Source organism: Balaenoptera borealis, assembly GCF_965194805.1.
Source record: "Balaenoptera borealis genome assembly, chromosome: 6".
Taxonomy (NCBI): Eukaryota; Metazoa; Chordata; class Mammalia; order Artiodactyla; family Balaenopteridae; genus Balaenoptera; species Balaenoptera borealis.
In genome coordinates, this window is record NC_138863.1 from 11778180 (window position 1) to 11802963 (window position 24784).

The 24784-nt window shown below is 40.1% G+C and overlaps 1 protein-coding gene across 8 annotated transcripts in view; it reads right to left on the reverse strand.

Moving 5' to 3' along the window:
- RHBDD1 (rhomboid domain containing 1) overlaps positions 1-24784 on the reverse strand; it is a 124125-nt gene that overhangs the window by 54589 nt on the left and 44752 nt on the right. For all 8 annotated transcript variants that reach the window (XM_082396287.1, XM_082396284.1, XM_082396283.1 and 5 more), the window contains exons 4-6: positions 16468-16556; positions 13026-13082; positions 3335-3478 (exon numbers count right to left, since the gene is read on the reverse strand). In XM_082396287.1, coding sequence (XP_082252413.1) covers positions 3335-3478; positions 13026-13082; positions 16468-16556 — 290 coding nt within the window. The remainder of the gene's footprint in view (positions 1-3334; positions 3479-13025; positions 13083-16467; positions 16557-24784) is intronic.

Sequence of the window (24784 nt, forward strand, 5' to 3'; positions counted from 1 at the left end):
GGGAGTGAGTGAGCAAAAGAATGAGAGAGACAGGAAAGGAGAGAGAAGAGAGAGTTGTTTCGGCTAAAAATTGAAAGTAAGTTGCAGACATATTATTTTGCTTCTAAATACTTCAGTGGGTATCTCCCAAGAATCAGGGACCTTCTGTTACTTATCCATAATACCAAAGAAAGTTAATTTCCCAAATAACATCTAATATCTAGTCCAACTACAAAATTCTCCTGTTTCCTCAAAATTTTTCTTTTATAAGAACCAGTTTTTCAAGGTTCTCATGTTATATTTGCTTGTTATTTCCTTTTAATAGAAAATCACATCTTGCTTTTTTTATGATACTGTTTGGTTGGTTTCTTTTTCCCCAGGAGACCAGTCTCACTGAATTGTAGAAACCTCACGTTTTATCTGATTTCTCAACTTATTCCTCTATTCCATGTATTTCCTGTATATGGACCCCTTACATTGGAAGACTTAATTAGAGTCAGGCTAAACATTTTTAGTAAGAATATGTCATAGATGGTGCTGTGTTCCTCATATGGCATCATATCAGGAGACACACAATATCAGGCCCTCCCACCAACAATGCCACCACGTTTGATCGCTGGATTCAGGTGGTGATTGTCAAATCTCTGTTTCCCGCTCCTATTAGCATGTCCTCTATGAGGTGATACTTTATCACCATGTGAATGTCCCATTTCTTTTTTTAATTTTTATTGGAGTACAGTTGATTCACAATGTTGTGTTAGCTTCAGGTGTACAGCAAAGTGAATCAGTTATACAATGTCCGGTTTCTAAACAACCTTTTAACTAATGGTTTATAGTGCTTGATGATCTTTACAAGGCTACCAGTTATTTCATTGGTTTCTTGTTAATTTTTATTTACTTCTTTAAAATTCCTTTTTAGGAAAATGTACTCTTTGTGGGATATAGTTAGGTGAGTTTTGACAAATGCAAAGAGTTGTGTATCAATCACAACAACCAAGATACAGAATAATTCCATCGCTCCAAAAAATTCCCTCCTGTTGTCCCTTTGTGGTACTAAATAAAGTTTTGTACAAAGTCCATGCTTAGTAGGTTTGCCCTGACTTACTTAACTTTTTTTGTGTGTGTGGTAGACTGGGATTAATATTTTTATCAATGATAACATTCCTAGTGTATTTCTAAGATTTACATCCAAGACAGCATATCGTATTTACATGCAATGGACAGTCCAAGATAACAAATCAGACCACAGTTCTGTTAAGACCATGGCTTGTTCCAAATTAAATTAAATACATAATATCCTTACCTCCAGGAATATTTCATGTCTCACCTGGGAGTGATTAAGCAGCTGTGGGCACAGGACTAACCTTGAGAATTTGTTAAAATACAGCCTCCGGGGCCCTGCCCCCAGAGGTTAGGGTTCCAAGGCTAAGGCATGCTTTCAGTGATTGCGATACCAGTCGTCCACTGAATCTAGTGATTACAAGAATGGCTCCAATTATCCACCTCTCCTTCTGTGCATCCCCTTTGCAATGTGACTCTGCAGCTCCTCCCATGAAGAGATGGAGTCTATTTCCCTATCCCATGAATCTTGTCTGGTCTCACGACGTGCTTCAGTAACAAAATACAGCGGAACTGACAATGCACCAGCAAAAGTCTCACTTGTTTCCACACTCTCCCTTGGAACCCTCGTGCTGAGGCCTTGTGAACGAGCCTGGGCTGGCCTGCTGGATGACGAGTCACGTACGGCCCAGTCTCCACCATCGCATCAGACAACAGTCAGTCAGGCATGTGAAGGAGGTCACCCTAGAGCAGCCAGCCCCAGATGACCACTGCAGACACCTCAGCACACCAGCCGAGGTCATGGAAGCCTGGCCCGGTGGACCCGTACACACAGGAGCAAGAAGAAATGTGTATTGCTTTAAGCCATGTGTGGCAGCATGATTTTAACCAGTAATAGACGACTGATAGACCACAGTTCTGATACTCTTCACCTGAGAAGTACTAATTTATCTCTTCCTCCCCATTTCCTAGGTCACCCCCTCCACGCACACTGCTGCTGCTAAGACCGTATTCCCTCAATTCAGAAACCAAGTAGTCACAATTTATGTATTCCCATCATCTGGTGTGATGCCTGGTACCCCCCCCCGCCGGCGGTGCTCAGTCCTTGTTCGTGAAATGACTGCTGCCGGATTCACATACACAGGTCTGATCGCATCACTCCCCTGTGCAGAACTCTTACTGGCATTTACATCATATACCAGATCCATTTTCCACGTGGCCTATTTAATTCTAGGACCTCTGTGATCAGGCCCCAGCCTAGCTGCCCACTCTTCTTCCCCTTCTTCTCTTAATGGTCCACTCGAAAGTGAAGGTGGGACGACCACACCGCTTGCTTCTGTGTCTGAGCAGATACTGATTCCTGCCTGGAAAGACCTTCCACACCTCTGCAAACTCTACACATTCTTGAAGGTCCAACTCGAATGCCGCCTCTTCTGTGAAATTCTGATAGATCTAGCTAAGGAAAAGCTCACCCCTTCTCACTGCCTCTAGCAATTGGCCTAAGCCTCTCCTAGGTACCTGACATTATGGTTACTTACGGCATCTGGCATGCATTTCCCCTACCAGAGATTGTGAACTTTGGGTGGCGGGGGGAGATTCCATTTTTTAACCTTTCTGTATTCTTTATCACAGTACATGAAACACAGTAAGACCTTAATAAATGTTTATTGAATGAATAGATGATTTTTACTGCTTTTTTAAAACGGTAATACCCAAACTCATAAGCCAAACCCCGGAACAAAGATGGCAAAATAAATACAGCGGTTTTCATATATCAGTTTGTAAAAGAATCTTCTGGAAAGTTGGTTAAAAATACAAATTCCTAGGCTCTGCCCACAGGAAGACTGGTTCAGCAGGCCTGCAGTGGAACCCTGAGTTTGAATTCTTATCAAGCTATTCATGTGATTTTGAGGAAGGCTTGCGGCCAACAGTTTGATACACAGCGATATATAGCCTACTTTACAGATATGAATTTCAAAGTAAACCCCTTCTTTCATGCGCCTAAGAATTTTTTTTTAAGTTCCTTGACTTTAATGACAAAGCACTGAGTGCAGCAGACCTATAAAAAGAACCACTTTAACAATACATACATAGTCTGGCACCTTATTAGCTTAGGTTGCTAGGAATATGGCATCACACCCCATTCTTTGTAATCACAATCTGCACACATGTTTTCATCTACATATCCTTTTTATAAACTATTTAAAGTTTAATTTGCTGCAAATAGTCCTTTATCAGACATCTCACCACGTGAGGTATGTACTTTAAAATAAAGTGAAGGGCGCAAAACTCCTACCTTGGTCCCGGAGGCTGGCTCTCAACGCTCTCTCCAGCTGTTCCTCTTCACTCAGTCCCGCTGTATACGCGTCATAGTTCCTGGGTACCTCTTCATAGTAACCTGGCCTGCCACGTGGGTAATAATCCTGATATCCAAAGTAGCCTACAGGCACAATGAAAAAGTTATGGAATGTTGCCATGGACTATTCTTTTCATACTTCCTATTTTGCTAGCAAAGACAATAAAATAATTTATGTCATTCTTTTGATTACAGTGGTAATTCTCAAAATAAGAAAAGATGACCAATGGATGGAGAATGCCTCCACGAAGGTGGGCGATGACTGCCCTGTCACTGTTGTATCCACAAGGCCGAACACGGGACTGGATGTGAACGAGTCCTTATGTGCTGGAGACGAAGAAGATGTTTATTTTTTTTAATTAATTTTTATTGGAGTACAGTTGATTTACAATGTTGTGTTAGTTTCAGGTGCACAGCAAAGTGAATCAGTTATACATATATACATATCCACTCTTTTTTAGATTCTTTTTCCATTAGGTTATTACAGAGCATTGAGTAGAGTTCCCTGTGCTGTACAGTAGGTTCTTATTAGTTACCTATTTTATATAAGAAGATATTTTGAAGACATGAGCAGTCCTGGAGAGGGGACTGGAATGGGCTATTGACATATGGAGTGGATTCTTTCAGTTTAGAGCTACTTAATACTTGGAGTATTTTCAGTGAAGTCCTGGCTGGAGTCAAGGGAATGGTTGAAATGACAGCTGATAAAGCCTTACCGTCTGGTGGCTGCAAACGACGAGAGGCAGACCAATATTTAACACACATCCTGCAGGGCTTCTGTGCTAGGTGTGATACTTCAGATGCTGAAAACTACACTGAGAAATACACGCCAATGTCTCTCTAATTAGAATTCTATGTCAGAGATCATAGTTTCTATGACTAGCACTTCCGAGAAACTGGTTGCAAGATTAAATGAGAGAAGAGACAACCTGGTCATTAAATAATGCTTTAAGAATCAAACTTCGACATACCATTAATAAAGGGCAAAGTTGACTTTTGCAAGGTACTTCCATCAACCTTTTCAAGTCCGTTTGAGTTTACTCCTTACATTTTTCTTTAATCACCACTTTTATGGAATGTGTTTGGAAGAGATTATTTTTGCCCACAGATGATCACCAATCTAATTCTGGTATAATGAGAGAGAAGTATGTATGATTTTTTTCCCTTCTCTCCTTCCATTATCACACCCTTTGAAGATGATGTTTCAAATGTTTAATTAATGTGCTTCTTATTGTTGATGAAAATTCCCACCCTTCATATGTCTTGTGTCATATGTCTCCATATCACCCACCATAGCACATGCCTGAGTTTAAGCTTCTTATTGTTTTAATAAGACTAAAGGAAAAAACAATCAAGCCAACAAGGGGAACACTGTAGGGTAGAACCTGGTTAATTGAAATTTCATATTCAGAATTTTTGATAATTGGTCTTGAGGCTATTTTAAAATTTACTTTTGTGTTGGTTATGGAAAAAATGCTTTCCTAATATATGAGATTAAAATGAAAACAGTTAATTTCCCATAAAAAGCTTTCAGGCACTCTAAAAGTCTTTATTTTCAAATAAAAAGTGAAGTGACAATAAAACACACTAGTTTCAGCTGATAATATAATTATATGTGTTTACATAAATATTTGTCATATAAAGTATTTGTGTCTATTGGTATGTTTTTACAACTTTCATGAGATATAACTGACATACTATATAATTCATCAATTTAAAGCATATAACTCAACGGTTTTTAATATATTCATAAGAGTTGTGTCATCAATACCATAATCAATTTTAGAACATATCTATCACCCCCAAAAGAAATCTGTACCATTTTAGCTACCACCCTCTGACCTTCCTAGCCCTAAATGACCACTAATCTACTTTCTGTCTCTGTAGCTATGCCCATTCTGGACAATTTTATAAACGGAATCATATAATATGTGGTGTTTTGTGTATGGCTTATTTCATTCAGGATAATGTTTTCATGGTTCATCCATGTTGCAGCACGAATCAGTATTTCAGTCTTTTTCATGGCCAAGTAATATTCCATTGTAGAAATATATCACATTTTGTTTATTCAGTCATCAACTGATGACATTTGGGTTATTTCTGCCTTTTGACTATTGTGAATAATGCTGCTATAAACATCTGCATACAAGTTGTTATTTGGACATATGTTTTCATTTCTCTTGGGTACATACCTAAGAGTGGAATTGCTGGGTCATATGCTAATTCTATATTTAACCATTTGGAACCACCAGAATGTTTTCCAAAGCAGTTACACAATTTTATATTCACACAAGCAACATATATGGGTTCATATTTCTCCACATCTTCACCAACACTTGTTATTATCTGTCTTTTTAATTATAGCCATCCTAATGGGTGTGAAGTGGTCTCTCACTGTGGTTTGATGACTAATGATGTTGAGCATCTCTTCATGTGCTTCTTAACCATTTGTATATCTGCTTTGGAGAACAGTCTATTCAGAGCCTTTGCTCACTCTTACTGATTATTACAATACTCTTCTATCATCTATTACAAAATCTTCTATGTTGGTACTATTTTATTTAATGTCCTTGAAAGTCACAGACATGAATGATTTAAACAAACATTAAATAAAATTGTTCAGGATTTCGGGGGCTAATCCTTTCTTCTAATGTAGTAAAAATTAGTGGGCATTTACTAAATACCTCCTATACCACAACTTCCATATTCTCTCTCACATGTTTCCCATGTCAGAATATAAACATTATGATATTTGAATCAGGATAAGGATATAAGTACATTGAATGATTTGGGACTGAAATGGGATCTGGACACAATTTTTAATAAGAACACTCCTCCTCCAATTGGTCTCTACACAATAGAACAATCAGAAAAATTCAGCTCCCACTACTGTGTTGGGGAACACCCACCAGCAAGGTTCATATCCTGAGATAAAGGAGACTATGGCACTGCTACAAATCTTGCTTTCTATGCTTCTCACCAAAAAAGCCAAAAAACAAATAAAAAATAACCCCCCCCCAAAACTTTTCTATAAGGGCAAATGGTCAAAACACAATAAATGTATCTACTTCACAAAGAATAAAAGAAAGGGGCAACCATTCCAGAACATAATAGAATATTTATGGATAAGTCGCTGAATACAACGGGATGCTTCAGCAATGCCTGAATAGAGAGACTGCCCAATTCCCTAAGAGTGCCAATTATTTTATTGCAACACAAAAAGCACATTGGGCACTTTCCCATATGGCTCATTACCACTTTCAAATCCCCGTGGAAAGTCATTTTGTTACAGAAGGTCTAAGCAGCATTTCTACCTTTCTACCCTCAAAAATATTCAGCTCATTCAAAATCCAAAATAACCCCAAAGCTCTGAATTGCTATCTACGCAGATACCAGAAATATGACATACGTCTATAGAGTTTCAATTGACAGGTAAATTTGCTATGATTTGAGGCAACATTTTCTTGATAGAGAAAAACATCTTTCTTCGTGTATTTCTTTTAAAATACAACCGAGCAGTGCCCTAACAAAATAAAGCCTACAACTCTAAACATCTGAATATTATAAAATCTAATTTGGTACTTGTCAGACAAAACATGGGGAGAGAGAAAGGGAAAGTTTTAATGCCTTAAGTCAAAAAGACTAGTGTGGTTAAAGGTTCTATATCATCAGTCATAAATCATCAACAGGACCGAAAATCCCATCAATATCTATTATAATGAGAACAGGTCTCCTAGGACCAAAAATTTTCTACAGCTGTTCCATTGGCCCAATCAGATATTTTTAAATCTTCATAATAAACATGGCTGGAAAAACCTAACAATCAAACACTTAAGATAAAAAAGTTTAAATTATATCCTGCGATGAATACTAGTTTAATATTTTTTTGTAGTTATATACTTTGGCTCTGTAATAAAAGAAATTCTGGTTATCATTATTCTATAAACTACTCCATCTGTTCCTTATACACATACCAGAATTTCACAGCAAAAGAGATCAAGAAACACCACCGAGATCAGAAAAATTGGTAACAGCTTTTTAAACATTCATGAGGTTCTCTGACCTATAAAGACTTTTCCAGCTAAGGATGGCCATATTAAGAATAAATCATTACTTGTAAGAGATACATATGCTCTCATAAAAGTTCCCTAGATGACCATTAGCATGGCCACCAGGCCTTATGTAGCTCTGCCTTTGAAGAAATCCAATCACTTCAGCGGAAGAAATATAAATATGGTAATCTTACAGGGGATAAGAAAGAAAGGTGAAAGGGGCTTTTATTTTTGCCTTTAATTCTCTGGCCTGTGTGTCTGCTGTGCTTATGCCTCTTTCATATGAAGGAGGCTTTTTGCAGGTTTCCCGTTTTCCTTTTTTTTAGTAAGTTCAAAAAAGATGAAAGAAAAGTCAATACGGGAAACTTCCCTAATTTGTAAGGTTAAATCAGTAGAATGCCCATCTCTTATCCCTGTACAATAGAAAAAGCAGCGGCTAGAAATCAGTGACTTGCATTTTTAGACCTAGTTCTATAACTAACTACCTGTATGACTTTAGCCAAATTACTTAACATTTCTAAACTTCAATTCCCAGCTGTCACACAAGATATTAGGACTAGGTAATCTATGATAGTTCAAGTCATGTCTGTGCACAAGTATGTTATTATTATTCTTTTCATCCAGAGGAACATTCCTGTTTCTTTTGGAGATTTAAAAAATGAACCAGGAGGCAAGCTCCTTTTTCTTTAGCAACTCTGAGGTATTAGGAGCCATGTCCTCTGCCTACTGGAGAGAATAAGGTCAACAGGAGGAGAGAAATCACAATGGGAGACAGAACCAAAATGGTCCTCCTGTACAATTCACCTCTTCCTAGTCACATAGGCTGAGAAACCTCTTCTTATACTTAAGTCAGTGTAAACTGGCCTCCATAACAAACAACCAAAAGAACTCAATGCTCTTCCAAATGACTACATCAGCTTTGTTGACAACTAATCATCACACCTCCTCTCCTCAGGTCAGTCCACAGATAGAAGCAGGTGAGCCTGCATTGTCCAGCAACCGTTCCTCTCCTACACCAAGACCACGTTTCTAGGATTTTAAGCATCCAGATCATCAGCGGTGAAAGCCTCAGAGTAAAGCCCCTTCTTTGGGCAGCAACAGTACTCATCTTGGTAGTCCCCAAGCCAATCACCTAAGCCTATGATTTTCGTTCCTGAACCCATTAGAATCACCTGGGAAGCTTTGGAAAAAAAAAAAAAGTCCAAGTCCCTGTCTCTATCCCTATTCTAACTTAATTGGTGTGGGTTGAATTCAAGGCATGGACATGTTGTAAAAGCTCCTCAGGTGATTCATACAAACAGCCAGGATGGATAATCATGCTCTGAGCCTTTAGAACTAGAGCAAAAACATATCTTCACTATAACTCCCACAGTGTCACTCTACTGAATAAATTGTTCAGTGGCACTCCAGTACATTCTGGATAATCCCAGACAGGCTTTTTCATAAAGGACTGAAGAGCCCTTTCCCTTCATGGCTTTCCTTAACTTCTACTTACTCATCAAGACACAGCACTCCACTTCTTCTGGGTAACCTCCAGTAACTACAACCCTGCTCCTCCCTTCCAGGCTGAACACCGACTGCACTACATTAATATCGCCGAAGTGAACTTCTACCTCTGCCAGGAAGGAGTAACTGGGACTGGACTAGCCCTTCTACTTAATCTTAAGTAGAAGACTGGAGAAAATATATGAAACAAATGTTTCTAGACGTTGTACAACTGGCAGTACAAGATTTTGAATCTTGAGAGAAAGGAAATAAAGGAAATGAGCCTGGAGGCACTTTCCAGACTGTGGTGCAGGGAGGGGGAACACGATCTGATGCAGCAGGCTCCTTGAGCTGAGCTGGAACGTGCAGGGCAGAGTACAGCGGAGGAGAAAACGACGTGTATAGCAAAACCTCCAGAAATCTTCATGGGGTCGCCTGGAGATGTTGTTGAATATTAAGCCATGGGTGTGTCGGTGAAATTCCATGAGACCAGGCAAAGGATGCCTGAGAGCTATAAACTGAACAATTCCCAGAGCTCAGGCAGGGCTGGGAGACCTTTGCATTCCAACCAGCCAGAGTAGAGAGTCCCTGCTGAACAAAGGGCATTCAGGAGAGATCCCAGAAAAGTAACATCTCAGCCACAGCACAGAATTAACCCTAGAATAAAAGTTACTCTAGACCCACCCTCAAGAATTAAAAAATAAGCCCCAGAAGGATCAAACTAGTCATCAGGAAACTTAACTGTGTGCCAGAACAAAGTCCAGTTTTCTTTAAAAGAAAAGAGACTCTAGCACTCAATACCACAAAATACACAATGTCTAGCATCCAATCAAAACTCACAAGATTAAAAAAAAAAAATTGTGACCAGGAAAAACATCAGTCTAATGAAGCAGATGCAAAAAATATATAGATAAGACAGAATTAGCAGTCAAGGACTTTAGGATAGCCATTACAACTATGCCCATGATTTAAATAAATAAAAACATGAATTTAATGAGAAGAGAAATGGAGGATATAAAAGGGAACTAAATGGAACTTCCAGAGCTAAAAAAGAGAGTATCTGAGAGGAAAAATTCACTAGATGAAATTGACAGCAAATTCGACATTGTGGAAGAAGGATCATAGAGCTTGAACACACAGCCATAGACACTATCCAAACTGAAGCCCACACACACCAAATAACATAAACAGAGCCTCAGAGACTTGTGGGACAACAGGAAGTAATCTAACATTGGTGTAAGTGAAAATCAGAAGGGAGAGGATATTCTTTAGTTCTTTAGTAAGACAAAAGCTAGAAGAATTGATTACCAAGAGACCTGCGCTAGAGGAAGTGGTTAAGATAGTTCTTGAGGCAGGAGAAAAATGATACTACCTGGAAATTTGGATCTGCACAGAAGAACCTTCTATTTCTGCAGATCAACTGACATAAGCCCTGGGCCCATCCCTGAGCTATGCATTCAGTGAACAGACACAAAGGAATAAAAGAAGCAAAGACCTGGAAAACTCAACTACCACATAACTTAACTACACAAGTATCAGATCATCTCATGAGTGGTACATGAATGGGATAGGCCCAAATAGTACAGTAAAGGATTTGAAAACTGAACTGACATTGGAACCCACCACCCACAGAAAGAAAAACAGAATTTGTGCTCTAAACCTAACCAGGTTGACTGCTTGGTCAAACAAACAAAAATCAACATTCTGCAGAGGATTTGAACAGAATCTAAAATCTCACAATAAAGGTCAAAACGTTCAGATATAAGAGAAAATTACCAGACATACAAAACCAAAACAAAACAGAAGAATGTGACCAATTCTCAGGAGAAAAAGACAATCAGCAGGTGCCAGCCACAAAATAGGACTCAGATGTTAGAATTATTAGACAGATTTGAAAGATATACAATAACTGTGCTCTATGAGATAAAGGTGCACTCCTGAAATGGAAAGACAGAGTTCTCATCAGAGACACAGAAACTAAAAAAAGAACCAAATGGAAATTTTAGAACTAAAATTACATTATTAAAAAAAAAGTCACTGGATAGGTTCGCTAGGTTCAACAGCAGAATGGAGATGACAGAGAAAGGAGTCAGTGAACTTTAAGATAAATCAATAAAAGCTATCCAATATGAAGAACATAGAGGGAAAAAGATCGAAAGAAATAAATAAGAGCCTGAGGAGCTTGAGGGACATTATTAAAATGTCTAAAATTCACGTCATTAAAATCTTGAGAGGAGAAGCAGATTGGTGGAGAAAAAAATACTTATAGAAATTGTATCTGAAACCCTTCCAACTTTAGCAAAAGACAAAGTACATGATAAAAAATTAGATACAAAACCCAGTAAAGACCCAGAAGATATAAACAAGACTGTAAACCACCTTAACTTAATTGATATGTGTAGAGTACTACTTTCAACAATGGCAGAACACACATTCTTTTCAAGGGCACATGGTACATTCACCAGGACAGACCACACACAGGGCCAAAAGAAAGTCTCATTAAATTAAAAGGATTAAACTACACTGAGTGTGTTCCCTAACAACAATAGAAATAAATTAGAAATTATTAACAAAATGGTATCCAGAAAATCTGTGGCATATTGAAACAATAAAATACCATTCAGCAGTAAAAAAGAATAACTACTGATACATACAACAACATATATGGACCATAAAAAATGAGGTTGAATGACAAAAGCCAGATACAAAAGAGTACGAGTACTTAGCAAATGAGTAGATTTAAATGAAGTTCAGGCTCAGGCAAATTAATCTATGGTGACAGAAATGAAACCAGAACAGTGCAGGGGGTAGTTACTGGAAGGAGACATTTTAGTAAAAACTCAACAAATGTCATTATTAGCTATCATCACCTTATTGTGTACCACCCCACTCCACAGTTCACCATTCTACTTTCTATACCCTAGTTAGTCCTTTTCATTTCTACTGTTTCACCTTTTTAAATGTATGGCACCTACATTCTCACTCCTGGTTAAATACTGAGACAGGGACTATATCTCTTTCTTTCTCTCCCACAGTGGTTAGTCTGACACATGCACAACGGACCACTTACAAAGTGCTACTGCGTAAACCAGACTGAGGCTAAGAACCTGTACGGAAAAATAACGCAAAAGCACCATATATATATATATATAATTATATAATTCTTCGTACTTATATGATTTAAGCCAGGGGTCAAAAAGCTACAATTTATAGTCCAAATACAACCCACTGCCTGTTTTTGTAAATAAGGTCTTACTGGAACACAAATATGCACATTTGCTTATGAATAGTCTACGGTTGCTTTCATGCTACAACACAGGTTGACTAGTTGCAACAGAGACCATATGGTCAACAAAGCCTTTAGAATCTCAAACAGTAGCTATCTGGCCCTTTACAGGAAAGGCTGCTGACCCCAGATTTAAGCTGCAGCAGTTCTCGATGGGCAGGACAATAAAGCCACCCACTGCTTCCAGAGCCTATGGCTTCTTTGACACCTATCTGCTGGTATTGATCCAGGATATTGCAGTGCAGCTTCCCCAGGCTGGAATGTAAGAACTTTAGCCTAAAACAGGTCATATGCTTCAACAGGAAGTCCTTTCTACCTATTTACAAAGATATCTAGAAAAAATACATTCTCCTCTTTAAGTCACGTGGTATTAACTATTAGAGGAATGCCTATATTAGCCTCTTAGGGCAAGCATGATTCTTTCTGAATATGTAGGTGGCGTGGACCATGGAGAACTGTATATCTGAAACTAACTTCTAACACTTAGCCAGCAGAATGGTCTCTTAGGCTGAGAATCAAGGGACCTGGGTCTAGTATGACTCTAACCATGTCTGAGAGACCTCAAACCAATCATACAGTATTTTCACACCAGAGTTCCCTCCTTCCCTAGCCTTCCCTAACAACATGCCCACATATGCTCCCCGGGTGACCCCTCCATCTAGCTTCCATGCCTGTTAGAGGCACAAGTATATAATGTGTGAAGTACTCTCCAAAAGCATAAAGTATTATCTTAAAGTAGCTCTACAGTAGCAAACACTATCATTTAAAAAAATAAGTTTAAATGTATTAAATGAAACAAAGTACTCACCTAAACTATTAAAGTAGTACTGCTGTCCTGGGTAATCAATATTGGAGGGAAAAATGCCTGAATATGAAGGAAACAAACATTTTAATTGCGGGGGTAGGCTTCCCCCACCACCCCTGCCAGCTTTACTGAGGTGTGACTGACAAATAAAAATTGTACATGTTTAAGTTGGGCAACGTGATTTTTTAAAAAGTGTACAATGTGACGATTTAATATACATATATGTTATGAAATGATTTCCAGAATCAAGTTCATTAACACACCCATCACTTTATATACTTACCATCGTGTGGGTATATATGTGAGAACACGTAAGATCTATTCTTTTAGTAAATTTCAAGTATATACTACAGTATTATTAACAATAGTCACCATGCTGTATATTACATCCCCAGAACTTACTCATCTTACAACTTAAAGTTTGTACCCTTTTACCAACATCTCTGCATTTACCCCACCCGCCAACCCCTGGAAACCACTGTTCTACTCTCTGGTTCTATGAGTTTAACTTTTTTTAGATTTCACAAATAAGTGAGATCATACAGTATTTACCTTTCTCTGGCTTATTTCACTTAGCATAATGTCCTTCAGGTTCACCCATTTTGTCAAAAATAACAGGATTTCTTTCTGTTTTATGGCTGATAATATTCTATTATATACATATAAATACCACATTTTCTTCATCCATTGGGTTGTTTCCCTATCTTGGCTATTGTGAATAATGCTGTAATGAACATGGGGGTGCAGATATCTCTTCGAGATACTGATTTCATTTTCTTTGGATATACACACAGAAGTGGGATTGCTGGATCATATGGTAGTTCTATTTTTTATTTTTTGAGGAACTTCCACGCTGTTTTCCATAGTGGCTGCACCAATTTACATTCCCACCAACATCCTCACCAATACTTGTTATCTCTTGTCTTTTTGATAATAGCCATCTTAACATCTCCTGATTGCCATCTATATTATAAAGCTATAGTAAACAAAACAGTATGGTAGTAGCATAAAAACAGACACGTCTGATAGAACACAACAGCCATAAGGCTGTAACTACTGACCTTTCCAACAATTAAGAGATTCTTTGTAACAAAGCTCAAAGCCATTATAAACGATTTCTAAACAATTGTTAAAATAAGCTCTCTTTTGTTTGGGGTTAGCCCTACAGGGAACAGAATGTGGTGGGGACAATGAAACCCTAACTTATACTCTCTGAAGTTCCTTAAGGTTCCTGACGACAAAAGATGGTCTTTGCCTTCCAAGGGACCAAGCTTGGTCTTTGAGGCCTCTGTACAAGTAGAGATGCTCTGGTATTGAGAGAAGCTGCCTCACAACAAAGGTGCTAAGTGAGCCACGTGCTTACCCCTCCCAAGGGACTTTCCCGTTTCTTATCCCTAAGAAAGCAGCAGGACAGACGCCTCAGTACTGCTGAAGGAAAGGAGAGAGGGAGGAGTAACAGGGGACACCTTCAGTGTGATGCTCCTCTCCCAGGAGTCATCAGACAGCAGCCTTCACATACTTGATTATTTTCCACAGGGCTCCCGTGTCACCTCAATTCTCAGACCACTCTAGATCTTTCTCCGGCTTCACCAGAAATAACGGCAGAGAGATTGCAGGCCATTTGTAAATAGCACTGAATGTTTCAACTTTTAGCATTTAATTTTCTACTTGTATTACACTGAAAATAGAATGATATAAAAGTAAGTCTCCTTAGAAAATAGACAAGGTTTTAAGAAGGAAACTAAGAGTTTAAATGTTATAACTGTGGGGGAAAATCCTCTTTAAAACCAAAATACTTGCCTGAATTTCATAATATGTCTGTAGAAAGCTTTACTAACCACTTAATCCTCAGACACACAAAGAAAAAGGAAACAAAACATTAGACTCCTGAGAATCATTTCTTTTCCTTTGTCAGCACTGACAGCATTTGGGCAACAAAGCTCATTACTAGATTTCCATAATTAAGTTGTATCAAAAATATAATAAAACTGGACATTTTCAATAAAGGAAGCTCCTGCTGCCTCTTCCAAGCACACACACTAGAAACACAGTAATAGGCAAACATAGGAAAATAAAAATCTGCGTAGATGCAACACAATCTGTAAAAATCACCAGAAAGTGAATAAAACCAGCTAATAAAGGCAACAGCACAATGCTTGGAAAGCTTTCTAATATCATGAATATCATATGGTTCTCAAGAATACCAGTCACTGGCACAAACTGTGAAAACAAATTATTTATGGCTCAAGAAAAGGTAAAATAGTCTCAGAAGATTTCCCATGAATAAAAGATGAAATATTGGGGACTTCCCTGGTGGCGCAGTGGTTAAGGATCTGCCTGCCAATGCAGGGGAGACAGCTTCGAGCCCTGGTCCGGGAAGATCCCACATGTTGCGAAGCAACTAAGCCTGTTTGCCACAACTACTGAGCCTGCACTCTAGAGCCTGTGAGCCACAACTACTGAGCCTCTGTGCCACAACTACTGAAGCCCACATGCCACAACTACTGAGCCTGCACTCTAGAGTCCACGTGCCACAACTACTGAGCCCGCAAGCCACAACTACAGAGCCCGTGCGCCTAGAGCCTGTGCTCCAAAACAAGAGAAGCCACCGCAATGAGAAGCCCGCGCACCACAACGAAGAGTAGCCCCTGCTCTCTGCAACTAGAGTAAGCCTGCACGCAGCAACGAAGAGCCAACACAGCAAAAAATAAATAAATAAATACATTTATTTATTAAAAAAAAAAAGTTGAAATTCATATGGTCTATAGAACAAGTGTTTGCAAAATATCAATAGTTTCCTTCTAAGTCAAGACCAGTATAGCATTTTCAATTAAGAGATCCAAAACATTCATAGGTTTCTAAATAAAATAAAGTATTTTCATTGAGCATCAATTAGATGAAAAAAAAATCTTTTAATTAAAAAGCAGGAGCCACGCTTCAAGCAATAACAGACTTGGTTTGGCCATGCATGAATATACGTCTCACCCGCCAAGGATCTAGTGGTCATTCTGAATTCTTTAAAATACTGGCCTTGCACTTCAGTACAGATTTGTCTTTCTTTTTTTAACTTTTCCTTGTACTTTGAATTCATGGAGTATTACAGAAGAAAGCATATTTTAAACCTGCTTTAAGTCTCCAAATTTCAAGGAAATCATGGTTTTTGGTGAGTAGCAATAATGCTGTGGGTATACGTGTGCACCGCTATTTGTCCCCTAAGAAAGCCTCAGGTTTAAAATTGGGGTTTGTAGCCTCTTCCTCGGAGCAGTGTGAGGACCAGCACCAGCTGGTTCACCTCTTGGCTTAGAAAGAGCCTTTTAGGAAGTTCCTAAGTTGAACCACAGGGAACTGTTCCCGTTAAATGAAGATTCCCGTTAAAACGAAGATGCTTCTGTTCCCGTTAAAATGAACTTCCAACCTGTCAGGCCAAAAATGTTCTGTCCTGTACCTGAGCACGTTTCCATGATCTTCCTCAGAGGTCCGCAGACGTACATTAGTCCAACAAGGATCCCGGCCAGATGCCCGGCGAAGGAAGTCCTAGGGGAGAAGGAAAGCCTTCGTGAGTGTTTGCTCTGCTGCGTACTAGAGACCGTCTTCTCATCAGCCCGGGGCGCGTCAATTAGTCACAATCTGCAGGCTCTCTTCTACATCACGTGTTTCATGCTGAGCAGCATTTAACTTAGTCCCAAGAACAACATTTCCTATCTTACCAAAAAAAACGTACAGTGAATAACAACCGTGACATGTTTAAAAGGCAATATCCCTCCTTGACCAAGAAAAGTGGGCTGGCTCCTTCAGAGTAGCAGAGGCGTTTTGTTAAGACAACCCATTACACTTCTTCCAGTTTTTTCTCTGTAGCTCTTATCACAAAACATAAACGAAACGCATTTTCTCTGAATTAAATCTTGAATTAGCTAGCCACTGTGAGGGACGGGAGCTATCTGTGTTCACCGCAGAGCAGACCGCTACGTTTTTACCCACCCCTGACTAGTGAGGCGGAGAGCAAGAGAAACTCCGGCAGAAGAGATGTCCACACTGGGCCCCCCTAGCCCCGCTACAAATATGCATCTTTCAGTCGCTCAGCCAAGAAAACCCAAAAATGTAAACTTCAAGCTTGAAAGATGAGATAGAGCATTAAGTTGGTTCCACTCTTCTTAAAATAGCATCTAAGATTGGCAATCACTTCTAAATATAAATACAAGGCAAGCCTCAGCTAAGTATATGCTGAATGAGTAAAAGAGTAAATGAAAGAAGATCACCCAACAGGGTTCTCTGCCGCCCCCCAGCTCTTCCTCTCAATGCAGCCCACACCCTCCCATCAGTTATTCTCCCAGAACAGAGGTGAGGTCATGTATGTCACTGCCATCCTGTGGGGATCACCGTCTTCTCCGTTGACAGAACGCTCTAGCCTGCAGTCAAGGCCTCCCAACACCTGGCCTTGCCCAACTCCTCCTTCCACCCTCACCTCCTGCTAAACCCATCCCCACAGCCCACTGCCAGAGCCCCCCACGTGCTCACTGGTGACCACAAGGCTAGGAGGAACAGCACCCCTCTCGTAAAAAATCACGTCCCAGTTGAAGGGTTGCTCTTTCCTTCTGCTGCCTGGCAACTGAAAGTTACCAAGGAGCCGGATGTGAACTCCAAGAGAACAGTGACTTCTGTGGTTTTCACATATGTATTTCATATACCGAGGACTGTGCCTGGCACAGGACAGACACTCAAATATGTGTTGAATGCATGATTCCAGTGTCACAGGATGGTTTCACCAAGAGCACCAGGAGGCAAGTTAAAACCACTGCATCTTGAACCTCAGAGTGCTGGCTGTGCCATGGCAGTGACCGAACCGTGGCGCTGACATTGTCACCCACGCAAAACCTAGAATCAAATGCAATACACCTTGTGACCACGGCCACAGGGGACAGGGGAAAGAGGCCCTAAATGCCACAAGCAAGGCAGCCACAAGTGACTGTCATTATCTCAGAGCCAGGGAAAGACTTGCTGGTTCTCAGGAAAGGAACAGGCAAGGGAACACTTCAGAGAAAAAGACTAAAGGAAGCTTTCTGTAGACAGGACGGCACTGCCTCTTGTTCCCAACAGCCAAGTCGATCACACTATTGCCCAAATAAGGTCCTGCGTACATCTACACACACCGAAAGTCACACCATTTGTGCATGTGTGCACACACACACACACACACACAATTATCCCTTCAGGACAGCTATTATTTTCATCAAATGTATCTACCTCACAGTATGTTTAACCTGATAATAAAAACATGGGATCAGATACTCAGTTTTCCCATTTTCAGGGAAGAATAGTATCAACTGTGCTTTCCTTTAGCTTTTCCAAAAAAAAAACCAAAATTGTACTTATTTTATTCTATTTTTAGGCTAAATAAACTCTCCAACTAGTTCTAGGAATGGCAAAGAAAGTGGTAGTTTGAGGGAAACAAAGAAGAGGCCAGAATCAGTTTTTTAGAAACAGTAACCTCAATTTAACTGAAAAGAATAAAATACATCAATATTTTTGAAACTTATTAAGCCAATCTTTATGGTGAATCATATAGATATAAAATGACAAGGAAGAAAATTTTCAATTTTAAATCCTAACCTATTAAACAATCAACCTTGAATCTCATTTACAAGTTAGAGTCTAGTATAGTTAAATGAATTTTTTCTCTCTCTAAATGGGTTTGTAGAAGTCTGAGTTATAATCTAACTGCAAATAACTAGGAAAGGGAGGCTGGCAGAGAGACCACACAGCATTATCTGCCAACATTCAGCATTTTCCACAAAAGTCCCAACTCGACACTCTTGCTGTCCTTACCATTTTCTTCAAGCTCTGTATTAGTGTGCTTCTTTTAAAATAAAAAACAAGAAGAGATAATGATCTTATTCAGTCAAAACTGAGAACCTCTCAACATTACACACACAAAGGGGAGGATACCATCAATGAAAAAAGGAATCATATGCTTGTTTCAAGAGGTATGTTAACTTGCTCCACGCCGTAGGTAACCATGCGACCAACTACCTCTCTTGGCCCTCTAAGAGATACCCATGTCCTGAGAGAGGAAACGGACCTGCAGACAGGAAATGGAGCTGGGAACTACCTTCTCCCCAGCAGGATGGGGCACCCCAGTCCTAGGATTAGGGCGCTTTATCCCCATCCCTGGGGGGTGCTGTGAAGCCACAAGGAGGCCCTGGGCTTCGGGGGAAGAAGACACGTCTGGGTGCTGATCAGTGTCTGGGAACTACCTTCAAATGTAACAGCTTTAGAAACACACTGTGTTATTATGATCATAATTATACATGCTAAACACGTTTCAACAGTTGTGGTGTCTGAGCATGCCCGTGGCTCCACGGAAGCCCTCCTGGAAGGCATGCACTCTCCTCTGTTCTTCGCTACACCTTCAGGCTGACACCCCAAGGGGCAGGCTGGGAAAACCCTGCTCTTAGGAACAGCTTATGCTTGACCTAAGCAGGTCTTAGGCTGGGACTGAGGAGTTGGTGATGACCTGCCTCCCCACATCCTAGTTTAAGGTAATTCCTCAGAAACAGAACCACCATATTCAATGCTACATCCATGATCACACCTGGTACAGTAAATGGCCTGACACTAACACTCAGTAAACAACTACTGAATGAGTGGAGAAGTGGAATTAAAATAACACATAAAACGCACATATTAACGTATATTACAACAATTCTAAAAACACAAGTCACACCGGTCACCAGTTAATAGCTGTTTTTGTATCAAATTTCACTGGGAGAGCTAACGATTGAACACAGCACACCCTCCCCTCCCTCCCCTGTGCACACTTGGACAAGGTATTACACAAAACATGTGCTCAATTAACAGAACAACAGCACTAAGCCTATTATTATAGCTTAAAATTGATCCCTTAGAAGCTTTACTTCTTCTGATAGCTCAATAGTGACTCTCTTTAGAAAATCATAACAGCTATAATCAAACACTGATTGTGATGGTGCGAAGAGGTCACAAGAGCCAGATACACTGCTGCTGTGTGTGGTTACACAGGTTGTACACTGTACACACTACTGTGAGAAGGCAAATCATCTGTCCAGGGTCTCAACAGTTCCACAAAGTAACTGACAGATCCAGTATTCAAATTCATATCATTCTATCTCAACGTCAGAGCAAGTTAAGTACTGATGTAATTTCACCTTAATAGGGGACAATACCATAATCCAGTAGTTCTTAAACTTGTCCAGGTTCTAAACCCCTTTAAATATCTGATAAAAGCCATGAATCCTGTCTGCAGAAAGACTACACATACACAAAATATGTCACTTATAATTTTAAGAAGTTCATAGATAGCTTGCGTCCTATCCATGGACCTCTCACTAAAAATCCTTGCCTAAAAACATTTCATCACAAACAGAAGAATTTTGAACATCAGCACCAAGTCTAAGCAGTTATATACTCAATTGGAAAAACATTTTGTTTATACTCAAATCCTAACACAGAGGCAGCCATTTACTTAGATTACTTAAGTTTATGAACATGTCCAATTTCTTTATTGGCCCATTGCTCTCTAATGGTGGAACCTACATCTGGGTTCAATTTATTTCTTTCTAAAATCCAACTTTCAGTAATTCTTTCAGTTAAAGTCTGAGACTAAAAAATTCTGCTAGTCTTTGTATGTTCGAGAAGGTCCTTATTTCTGCATCCTTTTTTGTTGATACGTGTAGTGATCTACTACTGCTGCTATGAAATGCACTGTCAGTTGGACAGTCATTCTTCTGCAGGTAATGTCTTTTCTCTCAGCCTTTGAGGTTTTCCCTTTGTGTTGGATTTACTATCATTATAGAACAATCATTCCAGGTGTAGATTTGTTTAATTTACCCTCCTTGAGATTTGCTGTGTTTTTTCAATCTGAGGTCTCGTGTCTTTCTGTAATTCTGAAAAATCTTCAGCCATTGTTTTTTGTCCTATGGACCTCTAGATATGCAGCACTTGTGTATTTCCTGACTCAGAGTGGGAGCTCAATATATGTTTATAGAAAAAAACTATAAAAAAAAAAAGAAAAAAGATGAAAAGCAAATATCAGGGGGCTTCCCTGGTGGCACAGTGGTTAAGAATCTGCCTGCCAATGCAGGGGACACGGGTTCGAGCCCTGATCTGGGAGGATCCCACGTGCCGTGGAGCAGCTGGGCCCGTGAGCCACAGTTACTGAGCCTGCGCGTCTGGAGCCTGTGCTCCGCAACAAGGGAGGCCGCGATAATGAGAGGCCCGCGCACCGCGATGAAGAGTGGCCCCCGCTTGCCGCAACTAGAGAAAGCCCTCGCACAGAAATGAAGACTCAACACAGCCATAAATAAATAAATAAATAAAATTTTAAAAAAAACCAAAACACCAAAAAAGGTCGCCAGTAATCTTTAAAAAAAAAAAAAAAAAGCAAATATCAAATCAGTGTTGCTACATATTACTTATAAGGGACAGTGACGGTGGAAAGATAATTTGGGAGCAAAAGTAAGATTAAGATACTCTTGTGGATTACATGTCAGTTATATCTCAATAAAGCTGAAAAAAAGATATTATTGTGGATTTTAGTTACACAAACTATATGCGGATATTATTAACCACAGTACACAGTGTTCTTTCCTACAATGCCAGCATTGGCCGATCCTCACTCCTTAAACAGGCTATTTGTAAGGCTGAGCTACCTTATGTGCTTATGCAAATGTTCCTGCTGTCATGTGCACTGCTGAAGACTCAAAAACTAAAGCTATGATTGAAATCTGGGATAAGCTATACAGGTCCTCTGTTAAATGGCAACTTCTTCCCACAGTTGAAGAGGCTGCCCTCTCAGGCACAGCTCAGAAAGCAGAAAATGAATTACTCTAAGACATAATCTCCCGTGTATGCAGAGCAAATGACCTCATTGAGGACGTAACTTCATGGAGACACAGGGTTGGACAAGGGAAGATAGTAAGGCAAGGTAAAAGGCAGTCAGCTAGAAGTGGCCTCTTGTACTGTACGTTCCAGAATTTCCTCCTGTAAAAGCAGTTACTATTACCAGATAGGGACTGAGCTGATCAGAAGCTCTGGGGTTTGGGGATCTTAATAAAAGGTCCCAGATTGGCATTAGAGCAACAAGATGTAGCAAGAATTTTTTCAGGTTTAATGAATGCCACTACAAAAAATCTTGATCGTATTGTTTCTTCCCAAGATAAACTATTCTTAAGCCATCTGTTTCTATCCGTGATGCTGTCTTCAACCACACCAGCCTGTGTCTTTGGCAACGGCAATCTGGGAGAGACTTGGTCTGTATGTCCTCTTTGTTTCTCTTACCATACCTCCCTCATTCCGCCCCCGTCCCGCCCCACCCAGCCACCTTTGGCTTCAGAAGTAAAAACTAGTCACCTTCCAGTATTACAACCTCCCAAAGGCAATGCAACCTCTACTACTCTTGCTGGTTTAATAAACATGGCTCCAACCTCAGACATAGGGCTGGGAGCTGACTGCTGACATTTACTTCAGTCCCAGACAAACATGACCTGGACAAAAACGAGCATTACAAAGGTAGGAGAAGCCTCTTTTACAAAAGAGCTTCCAATATAATAGATGATGCCCAGCAATTCCTTGGCTCTCAAGCCCATGTCTCTCAGCTGGGCAGGAAGAGAATTACATGAGCTGGTTCAAGGAAGCAGCATTCATTCATTCATTCATCCATCCATCCATCCATCCAATATTTACTGACTGACTACTACATAAATAAGACAAACACAGTCACTGCCTCACAGATCTTACGATTTGCGGGAGTAACAGACACAGACAGACACACACACAATAACTGCAAATTGTGGGAAGTGTAGGAAAGTGGGTCTACTTTCCCTAGAGTGGTCTGGGATGGCTCCTTAAGTGGCATTTAAAGTGACACCCACAGGATTTGGAGCTGGCAGGTCACAAGGTGAGGATGGGTGCTTCTGGCAGGGAAAAGCACATATGGAAGGCTGTGAGGCAGGGAAGAACTTGGTGTTTTAAAAACACTGAGATGGCTATGAGGCGGCTGAGTATAGCGAGGCGGTGTAAGGACATGGGGTACAGCATGCGATGAATTTAGAAAAACAGGGAAAAGTCAGGTCCTATAGGCCTTATGTGCCATGCGGAGGAATTTGGGTGGTTTGATAAACACATTGGGAGGCCACTGGAGAAGCTTAAAACAGGAGAATTCTTAAGAGTGATCTATCCTGTCTGCTGAGACAGCAGACTCTAGAGAGGCAAGAATGGCCAGTGTAAGCAGATCAGTAAGGAGGCTGGTGTAGCTCAGGTGAGAAACGGTGGCGGCTTGGGAGAGGGTGGCAGCAGTAAGAGTGGGGAGCAGTGAATGGCTTGGGGTCTGTTTTGGTGGCAGAGATAAAAGAACTTGTTGACGGATTCAGTGTTGGGTTGAGGGAAAGGGAGAAAGCTAGGCTTTTGGCTTGTGCAAGGAGATGCACGAGGGAACCACTTACTGAGATGGGGAAGATGGGAGAAAAGGGGGAGGGGTGCGGGGAGAGCCCAAGTGCTCAGTTTTGTTGCGTTTACTCCGAGATGCCTGCAGGACAATTAAATGGCAATATCTAGGGGAGTGTTCAGTAGGTAGCTGGATACCAAGTTGTAAACTGAGAGGAAGAATGATTCAAAATATTGCTCACATATTTCATTTTATTTGACTCCTAGACCATTTGTATACAATAGGACCATGATATTGTATCTTTAAGTATATGACATATAATGCATTATACACACGCAATTATATGTATAATATCTAAAAACAAGATTTAAAGGAAATACATAAAAACAGCAACAGATAATATGGGGAAAATACATCCCCCTTTTTTTGTTCCTAATTTCTTATAATAGTGTTTTAGTGATTTCATTATTATTATTTTTTTTTTGAAATATAAAGGGAACAGTAACTGAGCAAGGCTCCCATTTGAAAAACAATATTTCTCTCATCGTTGTGGCGGATAAATCTAAACATTTTCGTTGCTGTTGGGGTAAATCGTCAAGAAAGCTCTCCCCCATGTGGCACGTGCTAGTGCTTTTAAACCGAACTCCAGATGAAAATCATGATCACTAGCTTTGTGGTATTAATAAGTTTCTTTAGAAACTGTGTTGTTATTCCAATCTCCTTCAAAGCAAAATGAGAAGTTGTGCCCAATTAAATGAAAGAAACAAGTAAGCGAAATTACATGCAAAATAAAGGAATAACCCAGTACACTTAATTGGAGGACAGACGTTAAAGAGTCAGTGTAATTCCGTACGTGAGGCCGGTGTTCTTTTCCTCACCAAACTCTTCCCATAACTAGACACCTCCTAGAGTCCCCTTTCCTGTATCTTCCATATCACTGCTGAGTAGATTCCAATTGCCCAAAATCTCCCCATCTGCTCTGCACCGCCCACCCCCAGTCCTGCCCCACCACAAGCTTGAGCCATTTGCAAAAGCCATGCTTCCACTCTTCGCGACTTTGTATGCACTATTCCCTTTGCCCAGCTAAGCCCTAGCAAAACAGCCTTCCTGGTCCGCCTTCCCTCAGGACAAGGCAGGGGCTGCTTCTGGGCTCCTGCAGTATAGTCTGAGTTCCTCTAGCATTTAAGGACCTTCCCTGTCTGCTGATTTTTCTGCCGTTGCCCTGCTGCTTAAGCTACTGGCTACCAACCCTTTCACACCCAATGTCCCCTTAAACCCAAATATTCTTTAATGCTCTTTCTATTTTCTTGTAATGGAATTTATAAATAACTTACCTACACACATA